This window comes from Bos javanicus, chromosome 18 (genome assembly GCF_032452875.1).
Source record: "Bos javanicus breed banteng chromosome 18, ARS-OSU_banteng_1.0, whole genome shotgun sequence".
Classification (NCBI taxonomy): domain Eukaryota; kingdom Metazoa; phylum Chordata; class Mammalia; order Artiodactyla; family Bovidae; genus Bos; species Bos javanicus.
In genome coordinates, this window is record NC_083885.1 from 49,095,472 (window position 1) to 49,117,195 (window position 21,724).

At 48.0% G+C, this 21,724-nt stretch overlaps 2 protein-coding genes across 2 annotated transcripts; both read right to left on the bottom strand.

The window, feature by feature from the left end:
- Window positions 1–5,193: 5,193 nt before the first annotated feature.
- On the bottom strand, window positions 5,194–10,248 carry LOC133229434 (interferon lambda-3-like). The gene is made up of 6 exons (XM_061385806.1): window positions 10,080–10,248; window positions 6,371–6,558; window positions 6,022–6,099; window positions 5,566–5,709; window positions 5,380–5,460; window positions 5,194–5,292 (listed from the first exon to the last, which is right to left on the bottom strand). The coding sequence occupies exons 1-6, from the start codon at window positions 10,246–10,248 to the stop codon at window positions 5,194–5,196; spliced, it is 759 nt and encodes a 252-aa protein (XP_061241790.1).
- On the bottom strand, window positions 10,248–11,886 carry LOC133229868 (interferon lambda-4-like). Its single transcript, XM_061386629.1, has 5 exons — window positions 11,547–11,886; window positions 11,052–11,123; window positions 10,823–10,966; window positions 10,515–10,589; window positions 10,248–10,346 (listed from the first exon to the last, which is right to left on the bottom strand). Exons 1-5 carry the CDS (start codon window positions 11,712–11,714, stop codon window positions 10,248–10,250), a joined length of 558 nt encoding a protein of 185 aa, XP_061242613.1. The 5' UTR covers window positions 11,715–11,886.
- Between the last annotated feature and the right edge of the window lie 9,838 nt (window positions 11,887–21,724).

The window sequence follows — 21,724 nt, forward strand, 5'->3', positions numbered from 1 at the left end:
CTGTGCATGGAGTCTTCAATCTTCATCTCAGCATGGGAGATCTTTAGCTGCAGCGTCTGAGATCTAGTTCCCTGACCAGGGATTGAACTTGAATCCCCTACACTGGGAGCATGGCGTTCCAGCCACTGGACCACCAGGGAAATCCCTATTTTTATTATTATTTATTTATTTATTTTTTGACCACATTATGGCAAGTGGAATTTTAGTTCCCCAACCAGGGATCGAACCCATGCCCCCTGAAGTGGAAGCTCAAAGTCTTAACCACTGGACTGCCAGGGAAGTTCCAGTAAGTAAGCACATATATGATATGTTAGAAGGAGATATTTGCTGGGGGGAGAGGTGGAAAGTTGAGCACTGGGACATCAGGACCACTGGTGCTTCCCTGGTGGCTCAGGCAGTAAAGAATCTGCCTGCAATACAGGAGACCCTGATTTGATCCCTGAGTTGGGAAGATCCCCTGGAGGGGGACATGGCAACCCACTCCAGTGTTCTTGCCTGGAGAATCCCCATGGACAGAGGAGCCTGGTGGGCTACAGGCCGGGGGGTCACAAAGAGTCAGACACAACTGAGCGACTAAGCACAGCATGGAAGATTGCAAATTTTAAAAAACATTTACTTATTTGGCTATGTCAGGTCTTAGTTTTGGCGCACAGGATCTTTTGTTGCGGTGCATGAGCTCTCTAGCTGTGACTCGAAAACTCAGCATTGGCATCACACAGGGTCTGAGATATGTCGGATCTTAGTTCCCCAAACAGGGATTGAACCCACATCCCTTGCATTGCAAAACAGATTGTTAATCACTGAACCACCAGGGAAGTCCTGGGATTTGCTATTTTTAATGGGTTGTTGGTGTGGGGTTAAAAGGAAGTCTGCTAGGGGGCTTCTGGGAAAGGTTTTCCTTAGTGATAAGCAGGACACATGGATATTCTTTCCTTTTTCTGCCCAAAGGATTTAATGTCTGCAACTGTGGTAGCCACCTTATGACCTGAGATGATCAAACCTGAGGATGCAGCTGAAATGCAAGGCTGAAAGATGGGAAGAATTTGAATTATTAATAACATTAGTGTGATTTTCTGAATTAGCCAACTCCTGATCTATCTTACAAAGTCCTGATTGTTTAAGCAAGTTGAGTTGAAGTTTTCTGTTATTTAAGGGGGAAAAAAAATCCCCGTAAACATATTTACATTTCATACACAGTAGGATTCTTCCATTTGTTCTCCAACCACATGTGATGTGACAATATTCCATTTAAAAAATCTGTAAGTGCTGAAGAAGTTAACAGGCATTCACCAAGCTCCCAGCAATGGAAGAAACCACCCTCTTCTAGCTATCAGTGGTGTTCAGAACCATGGAGAGTGGACACTGATCCTGCCTTCTCAGCCCTGTGGGATTAGCTCTTCTTATGGGAGTTTTCACCAGTCAATCCCTTTCTAAGGACCATTATTCAGAAGATGGCAAGGGAAATTTTAGGGACAGAGTCTTTGTTGCTATTGGCTTATCAGCTGGTCCAGTTTGGATCTGAACTTGAGCTGATTTCTATGCAAAATAATAACGCCAATTTATCCTGTCTTTAAAGTCAGAGTTGGAGATGAGAACTTAAGATGTTTTATATTGCCTTATCATTCAAAATATCTTCTTCCTGGGGACTTCCCTGGCGGTCCAATGGTTAAGAACTCACCTACCAATGCAGCAGATGCGGTTTTGATCTCTGGTCTGGAAACTAAGATCCCACATGCCGTGTGGCAAGTAAGCCTGCACTCTCCAAAAGAAGAGCCCCTGCACCACTAAGACCAGACACTGTCAAAAATAAAGAAATATATCTTCTCACCTTCCAAAGAGAGGAATCCATTTCTGTGGGAAATTATTAATCTCTACCCTATCGACCTCAGGCATGGCTGTGTCACTTGTTTGGGTCAATGAAATGGGGATGGAAGTGAAGTGATCTGTATCATTTCTGAGCAGAAGTTCTAAGAGCCAGTGATTAGTCCATCATGTACTCTTGTCTCTCTACTCTCTCTAAGACCATCAAAGTCCAAGATAGAACTGCACCTTCATCTTGGATCCCAGTGATGAGCTGAGAGTCAACTTACTCAAGATGGTTGTGTTGCATGAGTAAGCAATAAACCTTTGTTGTTATAAGCCTCTGGTTTGAGGGTCATTTGTTACTGAAGCATAACCCAGCTTAAGCAGACTGATACAAAAGTAGTCAATGAGAATATAGTTGGTGAATCCATGGGGATTTGTGAGAAGACCCCAGAGAGAGTATAGGGAAGAGAAATGAGGATCTAGGACAGGCCCCTGAAGACACTCCAGTATTCAAGAGATAGGAAGAAGAAAGAGAACCAGAAAATGTGACTGAGAAGAAGCAGGCAGACATGGAAGGAAGAGGAGAGGGTGGTATCCCAAAGGTCAAAGTAGAAGAGAGTTACAAGAAGGAGTTACTGAGGAATGGGTTAGATGCTGCTGAGAAGTCTTCTAGGGTGAGAACTGGAGAAGCAATGCAGGATTTAGCTGTAAGGAGATTGTTGATGGGGAGTGCATATCTGGGAACAGAAGCCAACTGTAGGGGTTACAGAGACATGGAGTCTAGAAGGAAGTGGAGCCAGTAAAGGGAAATGGAGAAATAGTTGCAGAAAAAAAGACAGATTAAGAAAGGGATTTAATAAAAGAGGAGACTACTGATGGGCAGGTACTTGTAGAAAGGAAGTTATAGAAAATGGAGGCTAAGAGAAGAATAATTTATGGAGGAAGGACATAAGAGGGACCAGGGTCAGGCACTGGTCCAAGTTAGGAAGAAAGGCGGCTCACTGATCTTGATGGGGAAGCAAGAGGAGGGTGGGGACAGGTAGAGTGTGGTATAGATGATGTGGAATTTCTACCTGGTAGCTTCTGTGAGGAAGAGAGCAAAGTAATCTGTTTGGAGAGAGAGAAAAGACATGACGAAGTCACTGATAAGAGGAAGCAGAGAAGACTTGAAAGAGTTGGAGTGAAACTTTCAAGAAACAGAGGTTTGAAGGAAGAGTGATGTCATAGAGACTGGGGTAGGCAGGAGAGCCTGTTTACCTGGATTGTAGCTCCAGGTTATTCATCTTCCTGCCCCGCTTCCATGGATACTGATTATGAGGACTCTTTGTATCAATGACAGTCTTGGGTATGGTGGGGGCATAACAATCCCATGCAGCCAGAATTCATCAGCTCTGTGGGAAACCTGCCTTTCATTTCCGTGTGTATCATTAAGGATGCTTTTGGCTGCAAGTAACAGTAAGTTTTGGGCTTACCTGGTGGCTCAACAATAAAGAATTCTCCTGCAGTGCAGGAGACACAGGAGATGTGGGTTCAATCCCAGAGCTGGGAAGATCCCCTGGAGGAGGGCATGGCAACCTACTCCAGTATTCTTGACTGTAGAATCCTATGGACGGAGGAGCCTGGTGGGCTATAGTCCATAGGGTCGCAGAGTCAGACATGACTGAAGTGACAGCACAGCACAGCACAACAGTAAGTTTTGACTCGACTGGCTTAAAAAATAATTTGAATTTGTTATCTTGCATAAAGTAAAGTAATGCATATAGACACAAAAATCCTTAACAAAATGTTGGCACATAGAATTCAGCAGTACATCAAAAGAATTATACCCTACCACCTAAGGGATTCATTCCAAGCATACGAGATTGGTTCAACATTTGAAAACCAATCAATACAATTCACCAAGACAGGCTAAAGAAAAAAAAAAAATCACATGATCATATCAATGAAGAAGAAACATTTACCAAACACAAACATTCATTTATGATTTTTGAAAACTCTTAGAAAAAATAGGAATGAAAAGGAACTTCCTCAACTTGAAAGAAAGCATCTTGGGACTTCCCTGGTGGCCCAGTGGCTAAGACTCCATGCTCCCAATACTGGGGACCAGGGTTTGATCCCTGGTCAAGAAACTAGATCCCACATGCAGCAATTAAGACCTGGCACAGCCAAATCAATATATACATTTTTAAAAAAGAAAGAAAGAAAAGAGCATCTACAAAAAAAAAAAAAAACCCACAGCTGACATTTACACTTAATGGTGAAACTGAATGCTTTCCCCCTAAGATCAGGAGGAAGGCAAACATGTCCTCTCTCACCCTTCTTACTCAACGTAGTAGTACTGCACTCCTATCCATTCCAATCAGGCAAGAAGGGAAATAAAAGACACATAGATCAGAAACAAAAATGATTTGTAGCCAACACAGTTGTCTACATAGAACGATGCTCACAGTGGAACTAAGTAGTTTTTGGTGATAACTTCCTCTGTGATATTTCTCCCAGCAAATCTCCAATCTGACAAGCCATCCCAGGTTCAGAACCACAGGCAGTTGGGATGAATGGACCATAAACACAATTTTAACACATATGCTTAGATCTACTCACAGATACAGACTGTAGGTCCATGATAAAGACATTGCCCCACTGATCTGACCCAGACCCAGCCACCTCTAGACATCTTATTTCTTAATGTAATGACAGCTTGTGGTGTAATAAAATCTTCCCTTGTTGTGGTTGGAAAAATCCTTAGTGATTCTTTCACTCCTTGCTCATTCATTCTTTTATATTCTCTTTTTTAAAATTACCTACTTCTTTATTTTTGGCTGTGCTGGGCCTGTACTGCTGCATGCAGCATTTCTCTAGTTGCAGAAAACAGGGGCTACTCTTGTTTCAGCGCATGGGCCTTTCCTTGCAGTGGTCTCTCTGTTGCTAAGCACAGGCCCTGCCTGCGTGTACTTCAGTAGCTGCACCTCAAGGGCCTACAGCACGTGAGCTGTACAGTGCTACCTCAGTAGCTGTGTCCCACAGGCTTCACTGCTCGGTGGCACGTGGAACTCTCCCCCACCAGGAACTGAACCACATTCCCTGCACTAGCAGGCAGGTTCTTTTCCACTGAGCCACCGGGCAAGTCCACATTCTTTCCTATTCTCTTCATTTCTCTCTTCCCATTCCCCCTGCCACATATGCAGTCACATATTCAGACACATATAAGCAAGGTCAATGTCATGAACAAATAGTTTATTTTCACACATTGTATAAAAAGTACAAGAATAAATATAATTTAGGGGCTTCGTAAAAAAATAGGAATCTAGAACCAATAATCCAGTGGAGGTAGTTGGTGCATAAACAATATCTAAAAAGGTGGGACAGGTTGCAGGCAGGTCTCCGGGGTCAGACACACTGGTCTCCGCTGGCAACACATTTCAGGTCCCGGGTGAGGAGGCGGAGGAGGTTGAACATCACAGAGGCTTCGAGGCAGTCCTGGGACTCCTGAGGGAAGAGGGGGATGGCTCAGTATCTCCCATGCCTGGGATCCCAGCTGCCCCGGACAACAGTTTGCCATCTCTGCTCACTCACCTTCCGGGCCTCCTGGAGGCGGTGCAGCCAGTGGTGGAGGCGGCCCCGGGGCCTGGAGCTTGCTGTGGGCTGAGCTGGGACCTGTGGGCAGAGGAGAGAGGGGTGAGGCTGTGAGGCAGAGCCGGGGACCGAGGGGGACGTCCAGGCAGTCAGAGCCCAGACCCAGCCTGGGGCCCCAACACTTACACAGGCCTGGAGCTTGGAGTGGATGTTCTGCAGCGTGAGAAGGGGCTGCTCCAGGCTGTGGCCCAGGGATGAGTTAGCCATGGCCTCCAGGACCGTCAGTGTCAGGGCCAGCTCTGCCTCCAGAGCTACAGGGCGCTCCCACACCTGAGGAAGAGACAGAAGACACGTGAGAGCTGCAAGTGAGAGGGACCAGGTGAGGGGGCAGGTGAGGGGGGCAGGTGAGGGGGGCAAGTGAAGGGACAGGTGAGGGGGGCAGGTGAGGGGGACAGGGGGAGGGACAGAGGGAGGGGAAGCAGGGTCAGGTGAGAGACACAGTCCACGTGGTTGGCTGAGCGGAAGCTGTGGGAGAGGACTGGGGAGGGCAGGGAGAGAAGGACACGTGAGAAGGAGGAGGTGAGGGGGCACCTGCGGAGCCAGAGCAGGTGAGGGCAGGTGGGGCTGACTCTCCCAACTCACCTGCAGGTGCTTCAGGTCCCGGGTCCTGGGGAAAAGGTGGGTGCTGCAGTCCCAGTCCTTTGGCAAGAACGAGTCTTCCTAGAGAGCAAGGGCAAGGTCGGATCACAGCCGGAGGGACGGAGGGGGGACCCCAGGGAGACCGGAGGATGGCCAGCAACAGAGGAGGGGAGGTTATCTTCCCAAAGATGGTAGAGGCTCATCCAGTGCAGGATAGGAGATCGCCCACTGTGGGGAGGGGGGAGGTCAGCCCCGTGGAGGGGGGGCAGACCTGCCTGCAGCCCAGGTAGTCTAGGAACCCACAGGAGGGGGCTGGGGGCTCACCCACTGCAGGAGGGGTGGGGAGACTCACAAAGGCATCCCTGGCCGTCTTGAAGGCCTGCAGCTCTTGAGGGGACAGAGACTTGAACTGGGCCATGTGGCAGCCCCTGGCAGGTGGGAGGGCCCTGGGGGCAGAGGGCACAGGAACTGCTCCTGTCCTGCTCAGCGCCACGGTCGTCAGCATCAGCACCAGCACCAGCGTGCAGCCCGGGGCCATGTCTGGTTAAGGAAGCATAGAAAGGTGAGGGGAGGGAGGGCGTCAGGGAGTGAGGGTGCAGGCTCTGGGGAGGCGAGGGTCCCAGACACTGGTGCGGGGGCTCACCCAGCTTCATTCCTGCTCTCTGGTCTCTGTCAGAATGGGGGATCAAGTGTCCACTCTGAGGCTGTTGCCTGGGATCTCAGTCTTGTCTGGCGTCTCTGACTTCAGCCTCCTCTTCTGGATCTCGGCTCGTTGCTCCGTTCGTATCTCTGAACTTGCAGCTCTGTCTGGTCTGAGGTGTAACTGCTGCCTGAGCTCCATGGTGCAGCTTTTAGCCTGTGCAGCCGGGCAATCCCAGCTGATGTAGGAAAAGTGAAAACGCAGGTAAAGGCTGACAGTGGCCACCAGGGGAGGCCCGGGCTGGGAAAGCCCAGAGCAGGGCGGAGCCAGTGAGCCAGGTGAGCAACTGAGCGAAAGATAAAATGACATCAATTCATGCTTACCTCGAATGAGTAATGAAGTAATGAGTGAGTAATGAAGACAAAATCAGGATGGGGAGAGCTTCAGCCCCACAAGGGGTGCGGGGGGTTCTTCTGCAGGGACCAGGCTGATTTAAGACTGGGTGAGGAGGGGACAGAGGGATTTTCTCTTTTGCAGCTGCCCCAGTGCAGGAAGAGGAAGGAAAAGGCACCTGCAGGTGTTACCTTGAACAACCTGGACCTTCCAAGAGGGAGGCTGCTCAGAGGATGGAGAAGATCCAGGGGTGCTATTGAGGGTGAGGAGAGGGGTCAGAAAGGCAGAAACACTCTGTAACTAAGAGAGACCAGCCCCTCCCCACCTGGTACTGAGCGTGACAGAATGGGGGAGGGGCGGAGCCTGCACTAACCTGTACTCTGATTGTCAGGCACAGGAATAGGAGGATCTGCTATGAAATCAGGGTGTGACCAAGACTTCTGGGAAATCAACTGGGTTTGAGAAAAATGACTTCATTCATTCACTAAGTAATTACTCACCCCCTCCCTCACTTTGGGTCAGACCCTTTTAAGGTGCAAGGAAGAGATCACTAAAAAAAATAAAAGGCATAAAACAATCCTTCGTGAAGTGTTTTTGTTTTTTTTTTTTTTAACAAAAAAAAAGGTACCAGACAGTATGGGATGGGGGGATTAGGCATGTGGAATGTATTATGGTAGATAACATCAGATAATGAAAATGAAAGAAATGAACCAGGGTTGAGAGCAGAGTGGAAAAGAAAGTTTGCATTAAATGCGGTAATGAAATGACACTTGAGGGCAACCCTAAAGGAAGTGAGGGAGGCAGTTCTGTGGAGATCTGAGAGGGAGCCTTCTAAGAAAAGGGAACAGTCAGTGCACAAGGAAAAGAGAGAGAACCTCCTCCTTTTGTGAGCCTGTCTATGTCTCTGCTGCAGTGTGGTCTTGAATCCTCACAATAGCACCAAGTCATCCATGCTTTAATCTACATTTCAAATACAGAAGACAGGGGGTGGGGGTGGGGGACCCAGAGAACTTAAGAAAGTTGTTCATGGCCACAGAGCAAATAATCAGTGAAGGCAGGATGTGAACTGAATTTTGTCTGAAACCAGAAAATAGCCACTGCGCTCAGCAGCCCCAGTATGGTTAGCGCTCCTGGACTTGGAGGGAGTTGGATTTTTCCAGTAGAAGGTGTGGAGTCCTTTTGACTACTCCTCCCACTCCCTCTTTCCTTCATTCGTAATTCCAGGGAGAGGGTGGACCAAAGTCTTCAGCTGGGAATATCTTTGAACACCAATGCATAACAATGTTTCCAAAGCAACAGCAGGGATGTGCCCAAGGCACCTACCAGTGTTCTGGTCAGTTCTGTCAATTGCAGGGACGTTATATCAGGGGACGGAGAAGGCAATGGCACCCACTCCAGTACTCTTGCCTGGAAAACCCCATGGACGGAGGAGCCTGGTAGGCTGCAGTCCATGGGGTCGCTAAGAGTCAGACACAACTGAGTGACTTAACTTTCACTTTTCACTTTCATGCATTGGAGAGGGAAATGGAAACCCAGTCCAGTGTTCTTGCCTGGAGAATCCCAGGGATGGGGAGCCTGGTGGGCTGCCGTCTATGGGGTTGCACAGAGTCAGACACGACTGAAGTGACTTAGCAGTAGCAGTATATCAGGGGAGGAGACATTGCTAAAAGGAATCCTGAAAATTGACAAAATACCTCAAATTTCTTAAACATCATAGTGCTTCTCTTACAAAAGAAGTTCAAGGCAGTGGTTAAGAGCTTGGGAAGAAAGTGAAAGTGTTACTGTAGTCACTTCGGACTCTTTTTGAACTCTTGAACTGTAGCCCGCCAGGCTCCTCTGTCCATGGGATTCTCCAGGCAACAATACTGGAGTGGGTTGCCATTTCCTCCTCCAGGGGATCTTCCTGATTTAGGGATTGAATCTGGGTTTCTTCCATTGCAGGCAGATTCTTTACTCTCTGAGATACCAGGTAGGAGCTGGGAGCTGGAGTTAAAGATTCCGGGGTTCAAACCAGGCTCTGACCATCACTAGTTGTGTGACCTTGGGAAACAGGCCTGTAGCTGTCCATAAAGATTGTTCATCCACAGATTCAGACTTTTTTTTTGCCCCACAGTGGGACAAATAGGATCTTAATTCTCCAACCAGGGATCCATCTCAAGCCCCATGCACTGGAAGCCCAGCATCTTAACCACTGGAACACCAAGGAAGTCCGTTGACAAGTTTTTAAAGTCCAATTGTTTTGCATTTATATGTGTGATGATTTAATGGAGATCAATTATTACTGCCATTCCATGACTTCAGCTGGAAGTTTCAGAAACATTATTTCAATGTATATTACTCACTGCAAGAGAAGTGCAATAATGCCATGGCATGGATGAGAAAACTGAAGCTCAAAGAGAATTTGTCCAGAGACACGATTATGAAGTGGCAGGGACAGAATCGAAACTCAAGTCACCTGATTTCCCTGTCTCAGCATTCTGTGCTCAACAGCCCTCCTCACAAGGATTACAGGAGAAACAACCAATAAAATGCAAAAAATATTTAATCATTGGCAATAAATTAACAACAGAAGACAGGATAGCAAATACACAGAAACTTCATCAATACAAAACACACAAGTTAGGGAATTAAAAAAAAAACCAAACTGCTTCTCAGAAGGACTTTTGGCCCTCCACTACCCAGTCCCTCAGGGAATGAGGCCTCTCCAGTGGGGAGCTACAAGAGTCACAGATTCATGGACTCTCAAGGTGACCACTGAGGGTTCAAAGCTGGGATCGGAACCTGTCATGGGACAGGGTTCCTGTAACTACAGAAGTAGAAACTGGTCCAAGAGTCACAGATTTATGGACTCTCAAGGCAACCACTGAAGGTTCAAAGCTGGGATTGGAACCTGTCATGGGACAGGGTTCCTGTAACTACAGAAGTAGAAACCGGTCCATGGTCTGTGGTGGTGGTCAGCGACCAAGGCAGACACGGACTCCAGTCTTTTCCTGGGAGGTTCTTAGGGCAACGCATCCCACGGCAATACCGCTGGTTCCCGGGGACTCTTCCTGGTCTTTGAGGAAAGAGCGCCTCAGGCACCAGCGCATACAGGTCGAGGCTGAGAGACCCCCTGGTTCAGTGAGACCACGGAGGAGGGCGGCGCCCGCAGCCCGGCGCTCTGAGCGCTCCGGGTCCAGACGGAGCGGCGGCGGCATCACAGACAAGGCCCCGCGTGCGCCACCAGCCGCAGGTCCCACGCGAGCAGGCGCAGGAGGTGGAAGATGACGGTGGCTTCGTGGCATCGAGGCGACTCCTGCAGCCCGGGAAGGAGGCAGGGCGGGGCTGAGTCAGGACTCTTCTTCCCGTGAGACCCCCCCCCCCCCACTCCAGACGCTCAGGGCTGCAAGCCCGACCCCCGCCCCGTCTCCACCTCCCGCGGTCCTCCCTGCGGTCCAGCCGCGCTCGCGCCGGCTCCACTCACAGCTCGGCAAGTCTTGGGACGCCTCCCGGGCCGCCGCGGGGACCTCCTCCAGGAGCCTGGCCGGGCCAGCTCGAGCTGGAGCGGGGAAGGAGGTCAGCGAAGGCGGTGGAGACCCGAGCCTCCCGTCCCCTCCCCGGTGACTCGGACCCTCATCCTTCCGGCCGCAGAGCAAAGCCGGGAGGATGCCATTCGTGTCCGTGCCCGTTTCCGGGCTCAGTGGGACAGCTTCGCGGTGCGGGTCGTGGCCCTGAGACCAGGGGCGCAGAGCGAGCCGGGAGCGGCGCGGGGCCAGGCCGCCGAGCACTCACGCAGGCCGCCACGTCCCGCCCCGCGGCCGCCAGCAGCTCCAGGGTCTGCCCGACGCCGGGGAAGAGCTCGGGGCTCGGCAGGCTGCTCAGCACGGCCTGGGCGTCGGCGAGGTCGCGGGCCACCCGGCGGAGCATCGCACAGGACTGAGGGAACCGGGCTGGAGTTAGACGGGGTGGCGCCCGAGTCGCCCCCCACCGCACACACAATCCCGCCGGCCTCGGGCCTCACCGACGGCCGGGGAGGGTTCCTCTTCCGGCGGATCGAGCAGTTTTGGGGCCCCCAGCTCAGCGTCTCTTCTTCCTGCGGGAAAAGCGCTGGGGTGACGCAGGGCATCTTGACCAGGGCCCCCGGAGCACTGGGACGTCGAGGATTCCTGGACGTGGATCAGGACTGGTCGGGACGGTGGTGTTTTTCGTGTCCCAAACCAGGCTGCGCTCTGATGCGTGAGCTGAAATGCACCCGCACACTGTGTGCGGAGCCTGCGCCTTGATGTCGAGCCGAGTCCGCCTGGAGGGGGCCCCCCATCTGTGATGCGCCTCAAGTTCTTGTATGACCGACCACCAGAGCCTCAGGGAAGGGGTCGGGGTTGACAGTTCTCCATTCTGAGATCTGCCATGCACCTACTAGACTCTAGTTCGCCAGGGCCCCTTGGGACAAAGACTGGCATATCTGAGCCCGGGGGTGCCAGGGGCGGAGGGGTGGGGGCCTCTGAGCATCACTCACATAGTGGTCCCTCAGCGCCTTGACAGCCAGCAGCGCCCGGGGGTCCAAGGAGCGATAGTGTGAGAGGAGGCAGCGCTGAGGCTCAGTCACGTTGGGGTTGGCAGCTACACCCACAGTCACCAAGACCCACAATCCCACGACCGCTGCGGCTGTGCCACTCTGCCCCATCTCTGCTCCTGCTGGAGGCGACAGATATCAGGGAGCCTAAAGAGAAGGCCCTGAGTCCAAGCCCCTGCCTCTGGTTAGACTGGCACAAGGACTGTCACTCACAGCGTGGATGCTGATCACACCCAGGGGAAGAGGCAGGAGGTGTCCTGACACCCCTCCTACCCTCAGCCTCTCTTCCCTCACTCCTCACCTGCACTGTGGCTTGGGTGCCTGGCACTGCAGCAGGGCCTGTCTTCCACTGGCCTCTGGGTGGTGTCCAGAGTGGTGCCCACTTGGGTTGGCGGTGCCTGCACCCTCCATGGTGGCTTTTAAGTGTTTCAACTGGGACCAGCGAGCAACCGGGCTTCCCCGGTGCAGGGTAAGCTTTCCCAACGTCAGTGCTGGCCATTGATCGGCCCAGAGGGTTGTAGGCAGGGATGTGAGGACTTTAACCCACAGTGAGGCAATGCCAGCAATGATGCCACCCCAGCTGACTGCCAACACTTCCAGGCCCTTTCTGTATCCTTTCACTTTCATCACCCTGGGTGTCGTTATCTCCTTTCTATAATGCCGATTAGCTCTTACACAGTTACTAGGCCCTGTTCCAAGGTATTGATATGTACTCATCTCATTTAACGGAGAAGGCAATGGCACCCCACTCCAGTACTCTTGCCTGGAAAATCCCATGGATGGAGGAGCCTGGTAGGCTGCAGTCCATGGGGTCGATAAGAGTTGGGCACGACTGAATGACTTCACTTTCACTTTCCACTTTCATGCATTGGAGAAGGAAATGGCAACCCACTCCCGTGTTCTTGCCTGGAGAATCCCAGGGACGGGGAGCCTGGTGGGCTGCCGTCTGTGGGGTCGCACGGAGTCGGACACGACTGAAGCGACTTAGCAGCAGCAGCAGCATCTCATTTAATGTTCCAAAAATGACACTGCAAGAATAGTTCTATTATACCTCCAATTTGCAGATGGGAAAACCGTGGCACAGTAAGACGAAGGAGCTTCTCCAAGATACGCAGCTTATAATCGGCAGAGGCAGAATTTGAGCCTGTACTCAAACCAGCTTCAAAGCTTGATCTCTAAGCCATAACTACCCCCCACGCCATATCTGATTTAGTGCCGCCTCTCTTTCCTCTTCTGTCCCCATTTCATTCTATTTCTCTTTCTTCCCTCTCTATTCGCCTCCCCTTTTGTCTCCACCTCTTTGGTCCTGTTTTTGTCTCTGTCAGTAACTTCGTTTGTTTCTTATTCCTTTTTCTCACTGAGAAATGGAGTATTTCCTGCCATATCAATAGACAAGGATGTCACAGCCATCAGTGATTCCAGCCCTCCAAAGGTGAATTTCTGAGCCCAGGAAGGAGAACAACATCCGGCAGCCGTCAAGCTGTAACCACTCCCTACGCTGAATGCTGGGGGACTCAGGATACTGGGCCCAGATAGCGGAGATGCATATGAAAGGAATGATTTCAGTGAGTCCAGACTCTTCCATCTTTGCATACAAGGAAAAGAGCTAAATTCCTTAACTGTGGTATCTGATTTTCTTTAATTCACGAAAACACTTCTGACGTTCAGACTACCTACCCCTTGATGCAAATTTCAATGTAACCTGACTCCCTCCCCCTCCCACCTCCTCTGAGTAGTTCTCCCAGGACCTCTTGAGATGCTGCCTCCTGGACTTAAGTCCTGAAAATTTCCACCAAATAAAATGTAACTCAACTTTTAGGCTGTGACTATTTTTTTAGTCAACATTGCAAACATTCAAGCGTCTCTGTCTCTGTGTGTCTCAGTCAGTCTCTGTTTTGGTTTAAAAATAAAATCTACTGGACTTCCCTGGTGGCTCAGTGGTAAAGAATCGCCTGCCAATGCAGGGGGCCTGGGTTCAATCCCTGGTCAGGGAACTAGGTCTCACATGCCACAGCTAAGACCCTGGTGCAGCCAAATAAATAAATAAAAATATTAAATAAATAAATAATAAAACCTACTACTTTTCCCGATAAAATTAGTAATGCAGGGCCATTGGATAACGCCTGAAAAATAGAGACATGCGTAAGGGAGAAAAAGAAAATCTGTCAATTCACCACCCACCTCACCCTGTCTCGCCTCACCCCAGCTCTGGAACAGTTTTTCCAATGTGTAGAAACGTACATAGACTGATTTGTGTGTATGTTTTCTGATTATTGAAGTAACACATTCGTTATAAAGATTCAGCCAATTAAAAAAACATACAACTTGGAGAGTTAAACAAGTCTTTAATCCCACTTCCTGGAGGTAATCTTTTTAGCAGTTAGTTGCTAATCCTCCTTTTTTCTTTTTCCCTCTATGAACAATTTCTGCCAAGTTGGAGCTTGTCTGTATACAGTTTGGTAGCCTGATTTTTGTGTCTTACCATTATCTCTCCTTTGCATTCCCCCACATCTTTAATCATACTGTATCAGTGAGGTCCCCTGCAGGAAAGATGCCCTAATCAATTTAGGATAATTTGAAGTGGTTTAATACCAGGAGTGTTTACCAAGGGATTGGATGGTAAAGGGAGCAGAGGAGGAGTAGTTCAAGGTCTTGGGCCCAGCCGGTGTATATCTGTCATCCCTAAACCTGAAGAAAGCGGATAGGGGAGGGAGGGGTTCCCTGACCTGGGACGAAGAGAGTCATACACACAGGTGGAGGGAAAGAGAAGTAAATACACTGCCTGTATTCTACTTTCCCTCTCTCGGGGCCTATTACTAGGGTCCCCATTGGCTGCACTCAACAGAAGCCAAAGGCCAGCTTCTGGGGCCCAGAGGAGCCTAGAGAAGTGGGAAGAATGAACTTGGAGGGGCAGATGGAAGACAATTTGCATGTACCACTAGTAAGGCTTCCAATCTAATGGGATTATTGAATACCAATCCCAAACTCCTATTGGTAGGCATTGATATTCTTTCCAGTCTTTTGTTAAAATCATGCTTTTTAAGACTAGGGGAGAGAAAGGGAGTAACTTTTTCATTCTTTTAATGGTGTCTGTCATCTGAAATTTTAAATTTTTCTAATTCATCAATTTTTTTTTCTTCCATGTTTTGTGCATTCAGCGTATACAAAAAATCATCACCACAGTTCCCTAGATTTTCTCCTATACTACATTATAGGAGTTTTATAGTTCTGCACTTTACATTTAGGTCTATGATATATTTTAAGTTAATTTTTGTGAAAATGTGCAAAGTCTGCATCTAGGTTGATTTATTTATATTTATTTTTGGCCACACCCTAAGGCATGCAGGATTTAGTTCCCAGACCAGGGACTGAAACTTCGCCCCCTGTAGTGGGAGCTGGGAGTCTAAACCACTGGGCCACCAGGGAATTCCCTATCCAGTTGTTTCAATACCATTTTTGGGAAGACTATCCTTTCTTTACTGAATTGCCTTTGGCCCTTTCTCAAAAATCAATCGACTGCATTTGTGTGGGTCTATTCCTGGGCACTCTCTTCTGTTACATTGATTTATTTATCTTTTCACTAATAGCAGAGTCTTGATTATTGTAGTTTTATAGTAAGTCTTAACGTGAGAGTGTCAGTCCTTCAACATTGTTCTTCTCCTTTAATACTGTGAAAGCTACTCAGGGTCTTTTGAATTTCTGTTTAACTTTCACTTTGTCAATATCCACAAATTAACTTGCTGGAACTTTGGATTGCATTGACTCTATAGATTAAGTTAGGAAGAACTGACATCTTGACAATATCGACTCTTCTTATCCATATTCATAGAAGAGTTCTATTTTTAGATGTTCTTTTACTTCTCTCATCAGAGTTTCATAGTGTTTCTCACACAGATTTTGTTTATATTTTGTTAGATTTGTATTAATACTTAAGTATTTCATTTTTGGGGATGCTGAATGTAAATGGTATTTTTAATTTCAAATTCAAATTGTTCATTGAAAGCAATAGGCTTTTGTGTATTAACCTTTTATCCTGCCACCTTGCTGTAATCACTTATTGATTCAGAAATGCGTTTTTTTTTTTCCAGAAACATGTTTTTAAAGACAAAATTAAATACACAGGACTATTAAGAAAACTGATTGTATTGAAACAGTTACCAAAACATTAGAGTAACTTTGCAATAAGTGATACATATGCCTCTTTATAATCATAAGAGATTTGATTTACGTCATACCTGAATGGTCTAGTGGTTTTCCCTACTTTCTTCAATTTAAGTCTGAATTTGGCAATAAGGAGTTCATGATCGGAGCCACAGTCAGCTCCTGGTCTTGTTTTTGTTGACTGTATAGAGCTTCTCCATCTTTGGCTGCAAAGAATATAATCAATCTGATTTCGGTGTTGACCATCTGGTGATGTCCATGTGTAGAGTCTTCTCTTGTGTTGTTGGAAGAGGGTGTTTGCTATGACCAGTGCGTTTTCTTGACAAAACTCTATTAGTCTTTGCCCTGCTTCATTCCATATTCCAGGCCAAATTTGCCTGTTACTCCACGTGTTTCTTAACGTCCTACTTTTGCATTCCAGTCCCCTATAATGAAAAGGACATCTTTTTTGGGTGTTAGTTCTAAACGGTCTTGTAGGTCTTCATAGAACCATTCAACTTCAGCTTCTTCAGCATTACTGGTTGGGGCATAGATTTGGATTACTGTGATGTTGAATGGTTTGCCTTGGAAACGAACAGAGATCATTCTGTCGTTTTTGAGATTGCATCCAAGTACTGCATTTCGAACTCTTTTGTTGACCATGATGGCTACTTCATTTCTTCTGAGGGATTCCTGCCCACAGTAGTAGATATAATGGTCATCTGAGTTAAATTCACCCATTTCAGTCCATTTTAGTTTGCTGATTCCTAGAATGTTGACGTTCATTCTTGCCATTTCTTGTTTGACCACTTCCAATTTGCCTTGATTCATGGACCTGACATTCCAGGTTCCTATGCAATATTGCTCTTTACAGCATCGGACCTTGCTTCTATCACCAGTCACATCCACAGCTGGGTATTGTTTTTGCTTTGACTCCATCCCTTCCTTCTTTCTGGAGTTATTTCTCCACTGATCTCCAGTAGCATATTGGGCACCTACTGACCTGGGGAGTTCCTCTTTCAGTATCCTATCATTTTGCCTTTTCATACTGTTCATGGGGTTCTCAAGGCAAGAATACTGAAGTGGTTTGCCATTCCGTTCTCCAGTGGACCACATTCTGTCAGACCTCTCTATCATGAGCTGCCCGTCTTGGGTGGCCCCAAGGGCATGGCTTAGTTTCATTGAGTTAGACAAGGCTGTGGTCCTAGTGTGATTAGATTGACTAGTTTTCTGTGAGTATGGTTTCAGTGTGTCTGCCCTCTAATGCCCTCTTGCAACACCTGCCGTCTTACTTGGGTTTCTTTTACCTTGGACGTGGGGTATCTCTTTACGGCTGCTCCAGCAAAGCGCAGCCACTGCTCCTTACCTTGGACGAGGGGTATCTCCTCACCACCGCCCCTTCTGACCTTGAATGTGGAATAGCTCCTCTAGGCCCTCCTGCGCCCGCGCAGTCACTGCTCCTTGGAGGTGGGGTTGCTCCTCCCGGCCGCCGCCCCTGGCCTTCGGCATGGGGTAGCTCCTCTCGGCTGCCACCCCTGACCTCGGACGCGGGGTAGCTCCTCTTGGCCGTTCCTGCGCCATTGCAGCCTGGCACTCTCGACCGCTGCCCCTGACCTCAGACGTGGGGTAATTCCTCTTGGCCGCCTCCTCTCAGGCGTGGGGTCCTCCCGGCTTCTGCCTCTGACCTCGGACGTGGGGTAGCCGCCCGCGCTAAATGCGCCGGTCGCAGCCGCCCGCGCTAAATGCGCCGGTCGCAGCCGCCCGCGCTAAATGCGCCGGTCGCAGCCGCCCGCGCTAAATGCGCCGGTCGCAGCCGCCCGCGCTAAATGCGCCGGTCGCAGCCGCCCGCGCTAAATGCGCCGGTCGCAGCCGCCCGCGCTAAATGCGCCGGTCGCAGCCGCCCGCGCTAAATGCGCCGGTCGCAGCCGCCCGCGCTAAATGCGCCGGTCGCAGCCGCCCGCGCTAAATGCGCCGGTCGCAGCCGCCCGCGCTAAATGCGCCGGTCGCAGCCGCCCGCGCTAAATGCGCCGGTCGCAGCCGCCCGCGCTAAATGCTATGGACTGAGGTTTGTGACATTGTACAGGAGACAGGGATCAAGACCATCCCCATGGAAAAGAAATGCAAAAAAGCAAAATGGCTGTCTGGGGAGGCCTTACAAATAGCTGTGAAAAGAAGAGAAGCGAAAAGCAAAGGAGAAAAGGAAAGATATAAGCACCTGAATGCAGAGTTCCAAAGAATAGCAAGAAGAGATAAGAAAGCCTTCCTCAGCAATCAATGCAAAGAAATAGAGGAAAACAACAGAATGGGAAAGACTAGAGATCTCTTCAAGAAAATTAGAGATACCAAGGGAACATTTCATGAAAAGATGGGCTCGATAAAGGACAGAAATGGTATGGACCTAACAGAAGCAGAAGATATTAAGAAGAGGTGGCAAGAATACACAGAAGAACTGTACAAAAAAGAGCTTCACGACCCAGATAATCATGATGGTGTGATTACTGACCTAGAGCCAGACATCCTGGAATGTGAAGTCCAGTGGGCCTTATAAAGCATCACTACAAACAAAGCTAGTGGAGGTGATGGAATTCCAGTTGAGCTATTTCAAATCCTGAAAGACGATGCTGTGAAAGTACTACACTCGATAGCAGTGGCCACAGGACTGGAAAAGGTCAGTTTTCATTCCAATCCCAAAGAAAGGCAATGCCAAAGAATGCTCAAACTACTGCACAATTGCACTCATCTCACACGCTAGTAAAGTAATGCTCAAAATTCTCCAAGCCAGGCTTCAGCAATACGTGAAGCGTGAACTTCCAATTGTTCAAGCTGGTTTTAGAAAAGGCAGAGGAACCAGAGACCAAATTGCCAACATCCGTTGGATCATCGAAAAAACAAGAGAGTTCCAGAAAAACATGTACTTCTGCTTTCTTGATTATGCCAAAGCCTTTGACTGTGTGGATCACAATAAACTGTGGAAAATTCTTCAAGAGATGGGAATACCAGACCACCTGATCTGCCTCTTGAGAAATTTGTATGCAGGTCAGGAAGCAACAGTTAGAACTGGACATGGAACAACAGACTGGTTCCAAATAGGAAAAGGAGTACGTCAAGGCTGTATATTCTCACCCTGTTTATTTAACTTCTATGCAGAGTACATCATGAGAAACGCTGGGCTGGAAGAAGCACAAGCTGGAATCAACATTGCTGGGAGAAAGATCAATAACCTCAGATATGCAGATGACACCACCCTTATGGCAGAAAGTGAAGAGGAACCAAAAAGCCTCTTAATGAAAGTAAAAGTGGAGAGTGAAAAAGTTGGCTTAAAACTCAACATTCAGAAAACGAAGATCATGGCATCTGGTCCCATCACTTCATGGGAAATAGATGGGGAAACAGTGGAAACAGTGTCAGACTTTATTTTTGGGGCTCCAAATCACTGCAGATGGTGATTGCAGCCATGAAATTAAAAGACGCTTACTCCTGGGAAGAAAGGTTATGACCAACCTAGATAGCATATTGAAAAGCAGAGACATTACTTTGCCAACAAAGGTCCGTCTAGTCAAGGCTATGGTTTTTCCTGTGGTCATGTATGGATGTGAGAGTTGGACTGTGAAGAAGGCTGAGTGCTGAAGAATTGATGCTTTTGAACTGTGGTGTTGGAGAAGACTCTTGAGAGTCCCTTGGACTGCAAGGAGATTCAACCAGTCCATTCTGAAGGAGATCAGCCCTGGGATTTCTTTGGAAGGAATGATGCTAAAGCTGAAACTCCAGTACTTTGGCCACCTCTTTCGAGGAGTTGACTCATTGGGAAAGACTCTGATGCTGAGAGGGGCTGGGGGCAGGAGGAGAAGGGGACAACAGAGGATGAGATGGCTGGATGGCATCACTGACTCGATGGACGTGAGTCTGAGTGAACTCCGGGAGTTGGTGATGGACAGGGAGGCCTGGCATGCTGCGATTCATGGGGTCGCAAAGAGTCGGACACGACTGAGTGACTGAACTGAACTGATGCCTCTTTATTGATGATCTAAGTACAAGATAGAGCAGTAGGTTTAACTTTTGAGGTACTAATAGGAGTAAATGATATTGCAAGATATGTGCCATGTCTGTAATATGCTATGAAATATCTGTGTCTTCTTTTATGGCAAAGTCACAACTTCTGCTAATATTATTGTAGCTTGTTGCTTACATTCATAAGGGAAAGAAATGCTAAATTTCAGTTAGAGGTTAATGAAGAAGGAGATGTAACTTTCTCCCATGCAAGTTCACCCTCCCCTGAATCCTACTGTAGGGGTGGTTCATGAACCCCAGATTAAGCTGGACTTTAAATAGAATGAAGTAGATCTATATGTATTGACGTGGAAAAATATTCAAGACATAGAGTGAAAAAAGGAAATTGTTGAGAACAATACACATGTTGTGACACTCCTTGTGTTTAGAAATACTCATACATGCAAAAGCAATTCACTGGAAAAAAAAATAGCCCTTTCAAAAACAATACTGGGCTTCCTTAGTGGCTTAGTGGTGAAGAATCTGCCTGCCAATGCAGGAGACACCTGGTTCAATCCCTGGTCTGGGAAGATTCCACATGACCCGAGCCAACTAAGCCTGTGCACAATTATTGAGCCTGTGCTCTGGAGCCCAGGAACTGCAACTTTTGAAGCCCCTACTGAAGCACCCTAGAGCCCCTGCTCCGCAGCAAGAGAAGCCACCACCATAAGAAGCCCACGCACTGAGATGAAGAGTAGATCTCACTTGCTACAACTAGAGAAAGTCCGTGAAGTAATGAAGACCAGACCCAGGTAAGAACAAGTAAGTTAATTAACTAAAAAAACAATGCTGGAGTAATTGGACATCCATAGGCCAAACAATGAACGTTGACATAAAACTCACATGAAAATAAAAATTAACTCAATATGGATCACTGACTTAAATGTAAAACATAAAGCTATAGAAGCTAGAAAAATTTAGGAAGACCATCTTCAAGGTCTAGAGGTAGACAAAGGGATTAATCCATAAAAGGAAAATTGATCGACTGAACTTGATCAAAAATTTTTGCTCTGTGAAAGATCATGTTAAGAAGACAGGACTTCTCTCATGGTACAGTGGATAACAATCCACCTGCCAATCCAGGGGGCATGGGTTCGATCCTGGATCCAGGATGATCCCACATGCCTGGGAGCAACTAAGCCTGTGCTCCACAACTACTGAGCCCATGCTCTAGATCCAGAGAGCCACAACTACTGAGCCCAAGTCCTGCGACTACTAAAGCCCACGTGCCTAGAGCCTGTGCTCCACAACAAGCCACCACAATGAGAAGCCAGAGCACTGCAACCAGAGAGAGCCCTCGTGAAGCAATGAAGAGCCTCGTGAACCAGCACAACCAGAAATAATTAATTAATTTAAAAAGAAGATAGAAAGATGAGCTAAAGACTGGAAGAAAATACTTGCAAACCACCCATCTGATGAAGGACTAGTATCTTGAATAGATAAAGAACTCTCCAAACTCAACAGTAGGAAAATTAAACAATCCATTTGGGAAATGAACAAAAGACATTAAGAGACATTTCACCAAAGAGTGAAAGTTGGGACATAAGTATATGAAAAGATGTTGGACATTGTTAGCCACTAGAGAGATGCAAATTAAAACCACAATGAGATACCATTATACGACTATCAGAATGCCTAAAAAAATAGTGACAACATCAAACGCTAGTGAGGATACAGGAAATTGATCACTCATTGCTGGTGTAAATGCAAAATGGTACAGCCCCTCTGGAAAAACAGGGTTGGTCGTTTCTTAAAAAACTAAACATGCGGGGCTTTGCTGGTGGTTCAGTGGTAAAGAATCTGTCTCCCAGTTCAGGAGACATGGGTTCAATCCCTGGCCTGGGAAGATCCTACATACTGTGGAGCAACTAAGTCTGTTAGTTGGTAATTGGTAAAGGACTACATATTATTTAATAGAGTGTTATTAAATGATA